At 38.4% G+C, this 18,666-nt stretch overlaps 1 protein-coding gene across 1 annotated transcript in view; it reads left to right on the forward strand.

Annotated features, from left to right (window-relative positions):
- The first annotated feature begins 212 nt into the window (after positions 1-212).
- The window catches only part of LOC132185158 (glutamate receptor 2.8-like), a 30,522-nt gene continuing 12,068 nt past the window's right edge, over positions 213-18,666 (forward strand). The window contains exons 1-2 of the mRNA XM_088518538.1: positions 213-474; positions 17,147-18,474. Of these exons, the coding sequence (XP_088374664.1) occupies positions 267-474; positions 17,147-18,474 (1,536 nt within the window). The 5' untranslated portion in view covers positions 213-266. The remainder of the gene's footprint in view (positions 475-17,146; positions 18,475-18,666) is intronic.

Consider the following 18,666-nt stretch of genomic DNA (forward strand, 5'->3'; position numbering starts at 1 on the left):
GTTAATGGCCAACGGCTAGAAACAATAAAAGTGAAAATCAATAGAAACAATAAAAGTGAAAATCAACGTATGGAGAAACTCAATGCCCTTAATGACCAAACGGTCACAAAAAATTATTTCTCAAAGAAGCCACTAGCAAATATCAAACAAAGAATAAAAGAGCTTATGGAAAAAGAAAACAAGAAAACAATTTGTTTGTAACACACATATATTACAACACCATATTTGGTTTTTCTCTTTTCTTCTTTATTATTGTTTATGAGAGGATGTTTTTGGGCAATGCACAAAACACGACGACGGTCCCAGTTGATGTGGGTGTGGTTCTTGACTTGGATACATGGAATGGGAAGATGGGGTGGAGTTGCATAAATATGGCTCTTTCTGACTTCTATGCTTCTCATACTTACTACAAGACAAGGCTCAGACTTAACATCAGGGACTCCAAAAGCGATGTTGTTGGAGCAGCTGCCGCAGGTTCTCTCTCTTTCTCGCTCTCTCTTTTATTTATAGAGTTTCATAATAATTTGAGTACAAATACTATACATATACTTATAGAGCTTTACATGTAATAAATAATTTTAAACACAAATAAATCACTTAAATTAAAGTAACTAAATTCCTTAATTTAGGATAATCAAATCATCATTTCTCATAAAGAATTTATATCCTTATCATGCCTCCATAAAATGAATATATAGTCTATTAGTGATTATTAATCTTGAATATCAAATGATTACTATGACCTGAACCTAATTAAATCTCTTAATTAAGGATAATCAAATCATCATTTTGCATAAAGAATTTATATCCTGATCATGTCCCCATAAGATGAACCGTCCATTAGTGATTGTTGATCAAGAACATCAAATGACTATTCTGACCTAAACTGGAATTTCTCCTATGACCGAAACTTAGATTTCGGAGACATTGACCAGCATCGGTTGCTGATGCAGCGTGTTGTCGTGGGATCCAAAGACAAATAGCAAGAAGAATGGACAAATATCGCTTAGATCTTGAGTCTATCAAAAATCCAAAAAATCTTCTTACAACGTTAGAGTCTATCTAGAGTTTGAAGAAAATTAATGAAAAAACTTAACTCTAAGCTTTCTTATTAAGAAAAACTGAATAATAATCAAAAGCTACGTTCTGGAAGTTATAAGCATGTATTTATAGCCCCCAAACTCCTAACCCTAGTAGTAAATAGAAATTAAGTCGGTTTAGAATTCTACGCTGGCCATTTGAACGAAACATACCTCCGTTCGGATGGTCACAAAATAAAACTAGAATTTAAGTACAAAACTAAATTATAACATAGGCGTTCAAATGGCCTTCGAACGACTATCAAACGGATGCCTTGGGATTTAGTGTGGGAAATTTCCGAGGTTGGCTGTTCGAACGGCCTTTGAATGGGGCATCGAACGGATGCCTCAGGAATTACTATGGAGAGTTCCTGTGAGTGGCCTGTTCGCTAGACCGTTCGGATGAGCTATCGAACGGCGGTCTCTACTACTATTTTGATGGCTCTTCTGCACAAGTATGTGCTTTCATGTTGACTCATCTAGTTGGCATGGCTCCCTGAGGTCCCTTCACACTTACATCTGCACGAGTCTTTCTCATGAATTTCTAAGCACTCCGATCTATATCATCCTCCCCAGGTTGGAGAGAATTCGCCCTCAAATTCACATCCTCATCAAAAGAGTCGTTTGTAAACGGAATGAAGTGCTTGACATTAAAGACATCAAACGTCTTAATATGGCTAGGAAGCTTCAACCGATAGGCATTTGGATTAATCTTCTCAACAATTTCTACTAGACCAATCTTGCGGGCAGCCAATTTGTTGTAGTCACCGGCAGGGAACCTATCTTTAGTCAAGACAGCCCACACAAAATCCCCCTCCTCGAACTCTGGAGCACCCTGCTTCTTGTTTGCATCCGTCTTATACTTCACCGTTAACTCTTGCAAATTCTGGACGGTCAGCTTGTGGCCTTCTTGTATCTAAGCAATCAAATCCTCAGCCTTAGCATGTGTTCTCTTCAAATCATGAATAGAAGCCAAATCAATGGCGCACGAGGATTATGCCATAGATGATGGTGAATGGGCTAAGTGTAACACCCCAGAAATTAATTAACTTGTAATTAACTCCACGGTTCGTCTCCCAGCCTTATTCCACTCCAAACAAGACTTAGGGACCTCTACTCCTTGAAAAGAGAGGATACTAAGCAGCAAAAAGTATTAAAATTATATAAACATAATTGTTACAACCAGAGCGTCTACCATAGTTCATGAAGTTGCTAAAATTACACTATACAAGGCATCATCTTTACAAGGAATCTATGCTATACCTTAATATGCAAGCATGCATAAGAGCTCTTAATTCTACAACATAACTTAAAGTACTAGTTACCATGAGCGCTTACCTAAGCTTGCAATAAGTCCTCAAGCATCTCCCATATCGAATCCTCCAAAAGTTCCAAATCCTTCACGGTATCCATCTATCTATAATAGCATAATTGTACATATGTAGAAAAAAGGGAAATGATACAAGGGTAAGTCTAACGACTTAATGAGTATAAATACACATGACGTACCGGTCATTAAATGGTAAACTCAGTTATTTATAAAGCGCATGCAATATTATGAGATGACAGTTTATCATGAATGTGATATAGATATAATATATATGCTTATAATCATGAGTAACAGTAATAATTCAACCGTATGGTCTACCCGACATATTACCCCTTCTCAGCAGAGTTGACACTGTCCCGAGGGACTTGTAGTACAACACCGGTGCCCCAGATATTGCACGGTCTACTGTACATAACATTAGTGGCATGACCGAGTCCGACCTTAGGTGGCCCACATCACTAATGTCCGTCCTATAGTGACCATCCATTGGGAATGGCTGCATCTTGGTCACGAAACCATTGGATCCAAAGCCCATACACACACATTTGACCATAGAATGAAGTCTATATAGTAAGCCCATAGCCATTATACTGCACGTACTGGTGTACCATGTCATACAATGCATCTTATTAATCAATTGATAAAGCAGTTACCAAGTTATTACGAAAAGTAGACATCCTCATATCATACTCGTGGTCAGTCAACTGACATATCCCACGTTTTTAAGAAAGTGTTCATAAATGTTTACTTACCTCATACGCTTGCTTGAATCCTTTGACATTGCTAAATCATGCTATAACGAAATATAACACACCGTTATACGTAATACTAAAGAACCCTTACGAGTAAGATACTAAGCCTTATCTAACAAAAGGGTTGCTAGGGCCTAAGTTTCACAAATGGGGTTAAGGCGGATGTCTGACCTCCTGACTGTACGTCTGGGCTCAAGGAGCATACGTCCGGTCAATGAGTAGGCATTTCGGCCAAAAGCTCCTAACAGGGTTTTAAGGCTCCTATGCAATCTAGAGGCTACTATAACTCCTTCTAGGCTATAAAATAAGCACATGCATCATAAGAAAACTCAACATCATGCAATACAAGAAATCAAAGGAGCTTTCGAAACTCTTTTAAAAATATTTCTTGGTTTGTAAAGAAAGGATTGAAAACCTAACATAACATCCTTTTGAAAACTCACAGCATTTAGGAAAACAATAAAACAGTAGTGAAAGTGTAACATGGGCAGGGTTGACCTTGGAAATTGGCAAGAACACAAAATTTCCTCTTTTTCTCCAAAAATCCTCTCAACTCTCAAGAAAACTCACAAGAATACTCTCACAGGTGTTTGTTGAGGGCCTAAGGGCGAGGAATGGGTTCTGGGAACGAATAGAGGATGGGTATTTATAGGGGAGAAAAGCTGGAGGCGTTCACCAACAACTCTAAAAAGTAGCAGACGTCCAGTACTATAGGGGCGTACGTCCGATACTATTACACATTGGGTAAAAGAGTTCAGCGTACTCTCTGGATATTATCCAAGGGTTTTTCAAAAAGTAGCATACGTCCTGTGTGGTCCCCTGGCATACGTCTTGTACTATTTGTAGAGTACGATGTACTATTGGCAGAGTACGTCCGGTGTGGACTCCTAGCGTACGTCCGGTACTAGAGACAAGAGCGTACGTCCGATAGTCCCCACGCGTACGTCCTCTACTAAAGAAAAGAGCGTACGTCCGATTCCCTGGGAGTACGTACGGACAGAAATGGTAGGTTTGGGTTTCATTTCAAAGGCTTAATGGTTAAGTGTGAGAACTATGGGTTATGCTGAGATGGCTTAGGGTTTTCTATTTAAGGCTAATTTAGAAGGCTATTAGCTCGTTGAGTAAGGGATTAAAACTCTTTTTAAAATGATTTAAAAAGTCAGGGTATTATGCTAAGGTCGGTACTCGGTTTGTTGACTAGTTAAAGGCGGACTCGACATGGTATAACTTTTAATCCCACGACTTAAGATGCTCCCCCACCAAGCTGAAGCAAGGCCCCCAATGATCGATTGACGACTCCATTTGCCCATCACTTTGCGGGTGGTACGCACTACTAAAGTCAAGTCTTATGTAAAATAATTTCCACAAACACCGCCAAAAGTGACTAAGGAACCGCGTGTCAGGATCATAAACTATTGACAATGGCAACCTGTGGAGTCGGTAGACCTCTCAAAAATACAATTACGTCCCATTCACAGCATCGAAGGTCTTCTTGAAAGCAATAAAATGAAGCAGCTTAGAAAATTGATCAACTACCACAAAGACGGAATCATTACTTTTTTGGGTCCATGGCAAACCCAACACGAAGTCCATGCTCACATTGGTCCATAACCTTTCTGGAATAGGAAGTGGCATATACAACCCGGCTTTAGTAGTTGTCCCCTTTGATACTTGGCATATCCAGCAGCCCTGCACAAACATCTCCACCTCTCTCCTCATACTCGGCCAATATAACTATTCCACCACCAGTTGCAATGTCTTGTCCCACCCCATGTAACCCTCATTGTGGTACTCTCAAATAATCTTCAACCTTAAATTGCCTTCCAAAATGCATAGTTGAGTGCTTTTGAAGCGGAACCATTATGCATACTAAAGTCTCTCCTTGCTCCAGATGTCACATCACTAGCAATAAGACCAAAGAATGGGTCAATAGACAATGAATCTTTTAAAAGCTCAAAACCAAGTACCTTAGTATTCATTCTGGTCAAGAGTGGTCTTCCGGCTAAGGGCGCCAGCCACCTTGTTCAAAGCCCCCAACTTATGCTTGATGGTGAATGAAAATTGTTGCACGTACGCGGTCCACTTGGCTTACCGAGATGAGAGCTTATCTTGACTGTTTAGATGCTTCGTGGTCCAAGTACAAAATAAAGTAATTGTAGGCTAAGTATGAGCTCCAGTGTTTCAAAGACTACACTAATGCATAAAACTCCACATCATAGGTGCTATAATTAAACCTTGACCCACTCAACTTCTCGCTAAAGTAAGCCACTGGCTTTCCTGCTTGACTTAATACCGCTCCAATGCCCACCTTGGATGAATCACAATGCAGCTCAAAAGGCAAGTCGATGTCTCGAAGAACAAGCAATGGAGCCGTGGTCAACTTGAGTTTGATCAACTCAAAGGCGATTGTGGCTACATCACTCCATGAGAACTTCTTCGCCTTCATACTCTTTGTAATTGGTGCCATGATGGTGCTGAAATCGTGAATGAAGCGCCTATAGAATGACACCAATCCATGGAAGCTTCGGACTTCATGTAGAGTAGTGGGGATAGGCCATTGTCTAATAACCTCAACTTTGGACTCAACCACTGCTAACCAATCCTTGCACACCACATAGCCGCAAAGAACTTCTCCTTGTGCAATACAAGAAGTACCTACTGCATATGTTGAAGGTGTACCTCATTGTCAAAGCTATAGATAAGGATGTCATCGAAGTAGACCACTACAAACCTCCTGACGAAAAGGCAAAAAACCTGGTTCATCACCCATATGAATGTGCTAGTGGCATTAGACAACCCAAAAGGCAGCACCAACCACTCATATAGCCCCTCCGTGTTTTGAACGCCATCTTCCACTCGTCACTTGGTCAAACCTAAATGTGATGGTACCCACTCTTCAGGTTAAGCTTTGTGAATACTGTCGCCCCACTCAGCTGTTCCAATAAATTATCCAACCGAGGAATAGGAAATCTATACCTCATAGTGACCTTGTTGATGGCTCGGCTATCCACACACATCCTCCACGTACCATCTTTCTTGGGGGTAAGCAAAGTTGGGATTGCACATGGCCTCAGACTCTCCCGGATATGGCCTCTGGCCAACAATTCCTCCACTTGTCACCTCAACTCTTCGTACTCCTTGGGACTCATGCAGTAGTGTGGCCAATTTGGGGGACTAGATTCGGGCACCAAGTCAATTGGATCCTGGATGTCTCATAGGGGTGGCAGCTCCTCAGGTAATTCTGTCGGGAATACATCGGCAAACACTTCCAACAACCCTCTAACTGAGTGTGGCACTACTCCCGTGGTGTTGCTCTCCTCGCCCAATAACACAAATACAATCTTCAAGGCTAGCATCTCCATAATGAACTCTCAATTTGCCAAGAGAGATTGGCCCTCCCCTTTTGAAGGTTTTGGTCCATCTCCTAGGCTAGGTAAGAGTGTGAGCATTACGTTATCGTAAGAGTGTGAGCATTACGTTATCCACCATAAAGCTATACATGTTCTTCCTACCATCATGATGAGCACCTCTGTCATATTGCCATGGCCTCCCTAACAACAAGTGGCATGCATCCATGGCAACTACATCACACCATGCCTTATCTTTATACTTGGTTCTAATCGAGAAAGTTGTTTGGACACTAGTACCTCAGTGCCTTTCTTGAGCCACTCCAAGCGGTAGCCGGTAGGATGTCGCTTCGTCTCTAAGCCCAACTTTCGAATCGCGTCTTCCGCCACTATATTCTCACAGCTGTCCTAATCAATGACGAGCTTGCAGAACTAGCCCTTAATAGTGCAAGTAGACTAGAAGAGGTTATGGCGCTGCCCATGGTCGCCATCCGCCTTTCAAGGTGTAAAACACACCCTTCTTACCACCAAGAGAGGACCATCATCCCGGATGACAAACTCTTCGTCGACCTCCCCACAGTTGTCGAAAGCTACTTCTTGATCCACTCCATCACCTTGCTCATCTAACGCTTCTCCAGAGTCAGTAAGTGGACCCTTGCCATACTTCTCTCCCCTGTGGTAATCTGCTATCTTGTGGCCTAACTCATCACATTGAAAGCGCTTAGGCCCACTAGTAGTCACGGCCCAGTTTGGTTGCCCCATCAATGAACCCCTATTTTGGATCAGAGGTTGAGTGGCACTTCGATTCGTGAATGGAACATTCGAACTATTGTTGCTCCCACTACCTCCTCTCCCAAGCACTCTGATCTACATCATCCTCCCTAGGTTGGAGAGAATTCGCCCTCAAATTCGAATCCTCATCGAAAAAGTCGTGAGTGAATAAAACTCGAGCTATGATCTTTTTAGTGAAGCTTGTCAAAGGTGAATTTCACCCTACATCATTCTCCCCCTGTTGGAGAGAATTCACCATCGAATTCTAATGGTCCTTCAGGTCCTTATCAACTCATTCCATTCTCTCCTTCTCAAAATCAAAATAAGGCAACACCCCACTATAAATGTGATGCCTTTAATCATTAGAAGATTATGATGATTATCTTGAAGGCCCCACACATCACCTTGAAATACGTCAGGTTTGTCGTGCTTTTCTCGTACCTTTTCCCTTCCACATGCCATGAAAATACTCAAGAATGGGTCAATCATCGCTTCCCTTGTGAACATAAAATTCTCCTAAACCATATAAAATTCATCATCATCATTGTTAGGAGGATTTAACAAAATGTCGTCTATCCCACGGAAATCAACATAACTAACTTCTTCATCATTAAAGTCAAGCACTTCACTTGGAAGGTCTTCATCAAGCCCATTGTTGGGATTATGCCTTGAATCCCAATTATTTTATATATCTATGTTAACATTCAAATATTTGTAATGAATATAGATGTTATATTCACTATTTAAAATGAATTGAGCATATAACATATAAAATTTCTTTTACATGCTTATTACCAAGTTTATCATATTTTTTATGCATGTGAAATGTCCTAGGATTACATTAAATATGGATATGGTTGTGAGTAACATGGTTATAACACAAGGTCATAGTCCATAATCCTTTTATCCTTAAAGTATAAAGTTTGCAGTCAGTAAATGGAACTAGGCATTCCATTTTGAGTAAGACTATTACACATCCAATCTTGTTGATCTACTTTGATCAAGCGAAGCGGTAACTTTAGGATTGATGTGTAGTGTGCTGAGAACCTAAGGCATTGAACTGACCAAAGATTTGTCTTTTCATAAAGATACTGTATATTGAGAAAAGACAATAAAATCCATAGAGACTATTTAGACCTTGATTCTAAATCCTGAGAAGTTCGTGAACTCAGATGTGAAGTGTTGATTACTTAGAGTATCTTAAAGTGAGACCTATCGTCAGTCAATAGAACTCAATACGTTGGGTAATCACATCTAACATTGTGGGAACACCAACTTCAAGAGGGAATCCAAATCTTTTGTTAGTAAGCAAAGAGACAAGAAAATTCTCCTTGAGATAGATTTTATGGATATTATTCTTAGAGTCTTCGGCCGAAGCATTTTGGTTGGCATACCAAAATATATATATATACATGTGTTTATCACATGTATGAGAATAACATAAAGTTAGTGACTCAAGGATAAACAGGTAGAGTTTTAAGTGGCAGTATCCTAAGCCTTAATTCTACTATGGAATATTTCATGGACGAATCATAAGTCAAAAAGTCAAAGGGATTAATTTTTTTTAAATCAAAAATATTTATTGGAGTTCAATCACATTTATTTAGTGGAATTAATTGTGATTAGAATATTGTTGCGTAATAAATGTTGGGGTGACACGATTACGATCATATTCAAGCTAATAATATTTTTCCCTATAGGTCCCTCACCAAGCTGATGTAATCTAACCATAAGTGTTTCTTATTTATTGGGCTAAGTGTTTTATATAATTAAAACATGGGCTGAAGAGATTAAATGTAATTGGGCTTGGGATAAAACTTAGAGGCCCAATGAGGATAAGTGGAAATACATAAGGCCAGGGTTTATTCCAAAGGCTTGGGGTGAAACCAAAGCCCAATCCAAGAGTATGAAATTGTGTGGCCCATGGAGAGTGCTCCATGGCGGCCCATGGAAAGTGCTCCATGGAGGCTAGGATTTAATCCTAGCCATTCATGCTACTCTAATATCAACCATTGGATTGATATTACAGAGTTCTAATTGGATTAGAACTGCTCCTTTGTCAACATTACTTAAATCTGATTCTCTACCTCCTTACTATGCCTATAAATAGAGAGGAGCCTAGGGCTCTCAAATCATTCAATCAAGTATTCTTGATCATAGTTTTCAGAAACTCTCTGAAAACTATATTAGTTGTTTGTGTTAACTCACGAAGAACAAAAGTTTAAGATTTGAAGAGCCAAGTAAGAGCTCACACTCTCTTGGTTATTATCAATCATTGGTGAGAGGATTTGGAGGTCTTTATATCCCCAAGTTCTTTGTGTTCTTAAAGAAAAGAAAAACTTGTTCTTCGAGTTCTTGAAGAAAGAAGAACTTGTTCTTCGAGTTCTTGAAGAAAGAAGAACTTGTTCTTCGAGTTCTTGAAGAAAGAAGAACTTGTTCTTCGTGTTCTTGAAGAAAGAAGAATTTGTTCTTTGTGTTCTTCAAGAAAGAAGAAATCATTCTTCGTGTTCTTGAACAATAAAGAACATGTTCTTGAATAAACAAAAAGTTTTTTTCGAAAGCCAGGAGTGGTTGTTGATATCCAAGTATGTGTTCTTCGTTCTTGAAATTTAATTTTAAATAGCAATGGTTCTTCACATGTTCTTCATAAAGGATCTTGGCATGGGAATTCGATTCCTTTCGCTGCGCAAATACTTTGATTTGCAACCCTATTCCCAACACCCATGAGGTATGGAAACCGCATCAAAATTTAAAATACTATCCGAGGCTTCTACCTCTTCCAATGGTTCATCTTCTTCAGGGTAGAGGCCATGAAGCAAGACAATTAACCAATATGCTACATATTCTTCTTCTTGATCAGATGGAAAGGGACTTTCCATAGGATCTTCACCATCGTTATCGAGATCACATGTTGGTGGGGGATCCCAATCCGTGAATCCTTGTGAAGGTTCAACATCTTCATGAACATCTCTTTGTTCAAACTCTTCATCAACAAACTTGATGCGGTCTTTTTGTGTCTAAAAATATTCAATAATAAAAAAGAACCACTTGCAATAGAACGAATCCTTGTTGGATATGGCTATATTGAGGGTGTCGAACCTCAAGGACTGCGAGGAATTGTTATCAAGTTTTCAAGATCAAAAGTAACTTAAGAAAAGAGTTTGATGATTTGTTTTGTAACTAAAGTGCATAAGAGTAAAGACATAAAAGTAAAGATAAAAAGTGATGATAGATAGAATAGGGGGTTGAATAACAATAGTCAATCATAAATTAATAAGGAAAATTCATAATATGCATGATATAGGGCTCGTCTCACTCAAGTAATCAAGAAAATATCATCTTTACGGAATAAGTATTATCCATCTTCAGTTGGCACGGACCATCCACCTAACCACTAAGATGCGGTACGATCCGTCTTCCCTAGGTATGGATTATCTAATACCTTAATAAGTTACACACAATCAATGAATAAGCATAACTCATCTTCGGTTGGCACAAACTGTCTACCTAAATTACATAAAACTATGGTATAGTACAATTCGTCTTCCCTACGCATGGCCTATCAAATTCTATTAATCATGTGTCAGTTAAAACCGTTGTATAATAATAATTCATATAATCATAGAAAATATGAAGGATTGAGTTCAATCAATATAAAAGACTTTCTAAGACAACAGAAGAAATTCATAATGATTGAATATAAACATTAAGATCAATTCTCACAGTTATACAACTATCATGCATATAGAAAAACTCAAATTAAAATACAATTAAACCATTGTTACTTGGAAAGGGCTACATCAACACCCTATTATGAGTTTAGCCGCTCATGGTGGTGCTAGAATGGCCTCCTGTCATGTTCATCTTCTCTTCAACTCTACAAGCCTCCAAGAAGATAATTTCTATCTAAAACTAAGCACACCTCTCTTCAAGGCTTAAAGGCCTATTTACATGGTGTGATACAAACCCTAGAGACCTTAGAAATCCCAGAAAAAACATACTTTAATCTCTTAGTCAAATTAGGAAGCAATCTAAGTACAAATCGGAATAGGATTCATCCAAATTTGTGTTTTTATATTGCAGGACAATTTTGGTATAGCAAACGTCCGAATTAGGAAAATCCTATTTCATAATGATTTGTAGAATTTTGAGTTAGATTTCCAATGCTGCTGGTTGCACCTTAATCCGATATATGAGTTGAAAGTTATAGTCAAAATGCTATGATATGTGCAGAATCTGAAATTTAATCCAATCCGATTTTAACTCCAATTAAAGAAATTTCGATTTAATTATTTTCTTGATTTGATTAAACTTAACCACATCATAGAGGTCATCTATTATGATTGGTTAAGTTTAACCACATCTTCTAGGTCTTCTCAAAGTGTGCTTTAAGCCCAAAATTAATGGAATTAATTGTATTTTTCCTTCGGAACCGAAAATCACTTAAACAAAACAAAATCAAATAAATAACAATGCTAAGGAATTAAAATATGCTAGTTAAGGGTCTTGACTGTGCAACATTCGGCGCTTATCAAAACTCATATTCTTAGAACTCCTCGTCAACACATTCGCTTTCCTCCTCCACATAAGATGGATTTGAGGCTTGTGAATAATGGCCAAGATGTTGCGCCGTAGACCCCGGTCGTCCAGTTCTACCTCCCCCCGTTGAGATATCACCTCACTATAGGAAACCACATCATCCCTATCCACTTCTGGTACTACCCTCTTGATGCCTCTTTCCTTGTCAGTCAACTTCCGCTTTGCTACAAATGATTGACCATCCCCCTGTGAAGGTTTTGGCCCCGCCTCTTGGTTAGGCAAAAACGTTAGCTTGACTTTATCAACCATGAAGCTATATGAGTTCTTTGTTTCATCATGGATAGTAGCCTTATCATGCTGCCACGGCTTTCCCAACAATAGGTGGCACGTATCCATGTCGATCACATCACACCACACATTATCCCTATATTTAGCTCCAATCGAAAAAGGCAATAGACAACATTTAGAAACCTTTACCTCGTTTCCTTTAGTGAGCCATTCCAACCGATAGGGAGTAGGATGTCTCTTGGTCTCAAGTCCCAACTTTCGAACCGCTTCCACCGAGACTACATTCTCACAACTCCTTGGATCAATAACAAGCTTGGCCACCTTGCCCCCCATGGTGCATATAGTTTGAAATTGTCGGCACGTACCTCTAATGTATCGGGAAACCAATTGGTACCTGAGTTCCACCATCTCCCTATGCGCCCTCTTTTTGTAGGAATTTTCTATATTTTCGTACACAACTATAAACCCTTGCCTCCAATTTTGTGACTGTTGGCACATGGTATAATTGTGGGGCGAGAATGCGACTCTCATGTGCTTCAATAGTTTCTCCCAACTATTGATCTTCTCCTTGCCTTTCCACACCCTAGTTTGACTCAGTTGTTGCCACCACACAGCAACTCTTCCCGAGAATGTGTTTACCACTAAAGAGACTCGTCGTTCGTCAAGCACCTTGTTGAAGTAGAGAACCACCTTAACAGTAACCACCCAATCAAGGAATTCTTCAAGTTCCAAGCCACTTTGGAATTCGGAGATGCCGAGCTTGTATCCTGCTCCCCATGGAATAGCATTGCAGTAGGAAACTTCCTCTACGCTCCATACCCAGCAAAAGGATTGATAGGTTCACTCCAAACAATAAACTCGCCTTCCACCTCCGCCTACCGTGGTCTTGGTTGACAACGACGACCATTTGGACCACCCATGTCGACAAAGTGATTGGTAGGGACCCCGTACTAGGTGCAGATCCGTTCCTTCCTCTGCATGGTCATACCAACAAAATTGCTCCTCCATGTGCCACAAACGGATCGCCAATTGATCCTTACGTGATGCCTCTGTGAGCCCGTATACTTCACTCATGTCTGCAAAATGGTTGCCCCTCCTCATTCATGGAAAGTAACTTGGTCTCTAATACCAACTGATGCAGCATGATGTCATGGGTCGCAAGCATAAACAACAAGAAAGAAACAATCCTTCTTAAAAACCATGAGCCTATCAAGGATCTAAGGAACTATTCTCAAGACGCTAGACTCTATCTAGAATTTTAGGAAAATATATAGAAGAAATTCAACTCTAAGCTTCCTCATTGAAAAAACTAACAAAATACATCAAAGCTACGTTCTTGGGGCTATAAACATGTATTTATAGGCCCCCACACTCCTAACCCTAATAGTATTACGAAATAAGTCGATTTTAACAAATTGACACTGGCCATTTGAACTGAACATTTCTCCGTTTGAACGACAACAAAACAAAAATAAAAAATAAAAAAAAAAAAACTTTTATTCTTCATTTATAGTCCCGTTCGAATGGGCTAGCAAACGGGCCTCTCTAGAATGCTCCGTTTGCAACTCTGTTCGAACGGAATATCGTATAGAGGGCTCAGTTTTCAACACCGTTTGAACAGGCTAGCGAACGGAGGCTTCCGGGACTTCTTTTAGACAACCCGTTTGACCTAGTAACCATTGGAGTTAGCACACTCTCGTGAAACATGACTTTATAGATATTTGAGTTAGCTTTTCAACGCCGCAAACCTTACTCCAATCTGAGGTTTGAAACTCTAGATATGGTCTTCTTAGTAAAAATCTTTAGGTGCAAATTTTCTCCTAAATCATCCTCCCCATGTTGGGGAGAACTCGCCTTCAAATTCGCCCTCGAATTCGCATCCTCATCGAAAGAGTCGCCAGTGAACAAAACTCAAGCTATGACATTTTTAGTCAAGCTCGTCAGGAGTGAATTCCACCCTACATCAGTTAAAACATAAAAAATGAGGCTAAAACCCTTTGAAGTTCCTTCTTTTAACACCATTGACGTAAAAAATCCTTATAAAACCCTAAAGTTGATATGTTCAAAATATAAACACATTGAGGCCAACACCTTTCCCTCCTAGTCTCTAACAATTTCACACACTCCTATTTTTTTTTGTTGATACATTTATCGATTCATCCCAGTTGTCTTTATTACCTCACGAGGGGTTTCAGTCCATTTCGGGATCACTGTAGCACGTTCTTGTTCAACGTTATTTCTCATATTTTATGCAACTCTTCAAAAGTCCTCTAATGACTTCTTAGCACTTTGTACTAACGGGGATTGATGATGAGTGAGATACCCTCCAAATGCAAGTGTATTTCTTAGGATCCATACTCTTCTAGCTATTGTGGCCACCAATTCAACATTCTCCTCTTCAAGTTTCTCCACTACCCTGTTAAATCTAGGCAGGACATCATCTGCTTTCCTCAAGTATTTTTTAATTTTTCAAAAAAAATCAGCCCATATATCATTGGATGACGAACATTTCCACAGAATATGGCTAAAGGTCTCCATATCCAACCCACAGATAGGACAAAGTGGATCATTCATTATCTTCAAAAAATATGTTCTTTTATTGGCAGCAAATTGTTGCATTGCTTCCATAAGAACATCTTCACCACCCCCAGCACAATAATTTGTCACATCCTCTCCCACATATTATTAAACATGGGGCTTTTGAATTGTCTCCTTCTATTTTCATCTTCCTTTCTTTTTCCAGATGATTGGCAACTTTTACCAAAAACTCCACATTTGACATTCCAATCCAAATTAGTTGATCATGTTTTCTATTGGGGCTTATTTCTAGGCTACAAATCCTTTTAACTTCCTCTCCGTTTAAAACCTCATTGGTTTTTGTAATGTTGGGATCAACTTGTACATCAAGTTTGTAACGGAATAGGATCCCATTAACCATGAAAACTTCACAGAAAAAAGGATAGATCATACCAAAAAAAAAAAAAAAAATCACCATCAAGAGTGCACTAACCTTGAGAATCGGCCATTCCATAGGTTATGGGCTTGTTTGATTTTTCTTCTTCTTCTCTCCTCTTAAGATGTAGAACATGCCTACCAAGGGAGGTGATGAAGCCTTCAAGTCTTTTCTTCAATAATTGAATCTGACCAGGAGAGTGGGTTCTCAAACTCTTAAGAAAACTAGAACTCAATTGTATTCTAGTTGCGAATACATAAAATCTAGAAAGCTATTGCCCTCAATTGTGTGTAATACTCAATTGTATGAGTTGTGTGTTTATGCCTTCATTAGGCACCTCTATTTATAGGCTTGGGTTCCTTGGAGAGGTAAGAGAGGGTAATACAAGTAGTACTAGAATTACCCAGCCATTGGGAGGAGTTGGAGTACTCCTCCCCATGTAGCTAGGGCTAAGGCTCCCACCCAAGCCCATTCACTCCTAGAAAATGCATGGGCTTGGGTTTTATCCGTAGCCAATGCTCCTTTATCCGTATCCATGTCTTAGCCCCAATATCTCCAGAACTAGCCACCTAGGAACTAAATTCATTGGCCTTGTGTTAGAAATAAAACATGGCTATAATAATAAAATTGTCAATTTTCATCATCTTAAAGGGTGATCTAAAGGAAAAATATAACTAACTCCAATAGGCTTGTGACACATGTCATGTCATGAGTTGTCACAAGTTACTTTCAATTACAATTAATTCGATTAAATAATTGTAATTGAACTCTAGTATATACTTTTTATCTATTCAATTAATCCCTTAGACAATACTTATGTGTGACACATAAATTCTTTCTATGGAATAATCTATAGTTGAATTAAAGTCAATTAAGACTGTCACTTTAATTCACTATAGATTAACATTAAGTACCCAATTTAATCACTTGACCATTCTTTGTACTTTGTAAAATCTCATTTCAGTACGTGCATAAAAGTTTTACAATCGAACTCAAACAAAAACAAGTAGACCTGAGATTAAGAACGATCAATCCCATCAAATCTATCTCAAAGGTAAATTCTTTATTCCTTTAATTCAATTAAAGGAACTGGATTTCTTCTTAGAGATAGAGTTCCTACAATACTAAATGCGATCACACAACACATCAACAATTTTGACCGCAATAAGGTTTCACACTCAAATGTATCAAAGTGGCCTCCGCTTTACATGTGAGTCCACGACCTCCTTAAGATTTAGAGTAAGTGGCATAAGTAGTCCTGAGTGTACATTATTCTTTAGATAGTGTTAAGAAAAAGAAATTATGGCCCGTTCAATGCATTGTATACTAATACATCATCCAGAAGTCAACAGATCACATGATCAAGATAGATCATCACAGTTGATGTGTTATGGTCTTCCCAATGGAATGTCCAATTCCATTAACGACCACAAACAATGATTATCAGCTACAAGAGTTTATCACTAAAATCTTATGTGTGATAATATCATTACTCACTTCTCATAACAATCAGTTTGCTAAATATGAACAATTAGTTTCTATATCAAAAATTTAGCATTTTCTTCATATTTAATTTCTACCCCAATGCTTTAATTATCAAAAATATACTTCTATATCAAAAATACTTCTATATCAAACATACTTCTTAATTTCAATTAGAATTCATGATCAAATACGCTCTAAGGTATTTTTTCCAGACAGGAAAATCTAGATCCATCAAACTTAAAGTTTACAAAACAAGAAAATAATTATGTTACAATGTAAATAAACCATCGAAATCCTAATTCCTTTAGCCAATCCAAGGAATAACTCCAAGACTAAATCAATAAGCTTTAAACCTTTCCAAAAAAACTAAACACTTGCTTTAGCAACCAATAAGTATCATATGAATTGAACTACATGTATGCCCCCTTATTTTGAAGAGCTTAGGACCAAATCATTAAAAACCCAAGTTCTGCCTAAATCATAATGAGTTCATCAATTATTCTTAAATATTAACCTATTGAAATATAAGCTAATTATTATTGTAAATTAAAATTAAGAGTCTAATGTTTTTTAATTAGGTTTTCTTTGTTTTCGAAATACAGCTTTGAGCCTGATCAAAAATACAAAAGTGCAAGCCATCATAGGGCCACAAAACTCTATGCAGGCAAACTTTGTCATCGATCTAGGGGAGAAAGCTCAGGTGCCCATTATATCATTCTCAGCAACAAGCCCTTTTCTTAATTCCCTTCGGAGTCCATACTTTTTTCAAGTCGCTCAAAATGACTCATCTCAAATGAAAGCTATAAGTGCAATTATTCAAGCTTTTGGATGGAGAGAAGTCGTGCCAATCTATGAAGACAATAATTACGGGGAAATAATACCCTTCTTGATTGATGCCGTCCAAGAGATTGATGCACGTATCCCTTATCGAAGTGTCATTCCTCCATTGGGTACAGAAGAACAAATTGGCCAAGAACTTTACAAGTTGATGACAATGCAGACAAGAGTGTTCATTGTGCACATGTCACACAATCTTAGTTCTCGGCTTTTCACCAAAGCAAAAAAGATTGGAATGATGAAAGATGGTTATGTTTGGATCATTACCAATGGGATAGCCAATTCATTTAATTCCATAGAACCTTCAGTCTTGGACTCAATGCAAGGGGTATTGGGCATAAAGACTTATGTTCCAAAAACAAAAAAGCTTGAAAATTTTACAATTAGATGGAAAAGGAAATTCCAACTAGACAATCCAAACTTTTTTTATGTTGAATTGGATGTTGTTAGCCTATGGGCTTATGATGCTGCTTCTGCACTGGCTAGGGCAGTTGAGAAAATTGGGATCACAAATCTTGGTTTTGAAAAGACAAATGCTTCAAGCAACTTAACTGATCTTGAAACTAGGGTCAATCCAAATGGTTCGAAACTTCGCGAAGCATTATTGGGTGCAAGATTTACAGGCCTTTCTGGAGAGTTCAGTCTTGTTAATGGGCAACTACAATTATCTACTTTTAAGATAATTAATGTGAATGGTAATGGAGAAAGGGAGATTGCATTCTGGACTCCAAAAAATGGGCTCACAAGGAAATTGAAATCGAAGAACCCAAACACTTATTCCACTTCGAAGAATAATATAGGACCTATTGTATGGCCGGGTGATTCAAGCTCTATTCCCAAAGGTTGGGATATTCCAACAAACAAGAAGAAGCTACAAATAGGAGTTTCAATACATGGTTTTAATAAATTTATCAAGGTGACATCTGATCCTAGCACTAACACAAAAAAGGCCACTGGGTATAGCATAGACGTCTTCAATGCTGTAATGGAAACATTGCCATACGCTGTTAGCTATGAGTTCATTCCCTTTGAAAACCCTGATGGTGGAAGCGCTGGTACTTATGATGATTTGGTCTATCAAGTATCTCTTGGGGTCGGTAAAAATCTTCTTACTATTTTTAACAACTAAGATAACATTTGAAAACAAAAACAAGACAAGTATAAACTATAAAATCGTTTATGCTACTGAAGAAGAAATTAACACAAAAATATTTCACTTCTCCATATATATTATTTTTGTTTATTCTTTTTCCTCTGGAATGCACTTTTTATCCAAACAAGATAC

Source organism: Corylus avellana, chromosome 7 (genome assembly GCF_965113065.1).
Source record: "Corylus avellana chromosome 7, dhCorAvel1.hap1.2, whole genome shotgun sequence".
NCBI lineage: Eukaryota > Viridiplantae > Streptophyta > Magnoliopsida > Fagales > Betulaceae > Corylus > Corylus avellana.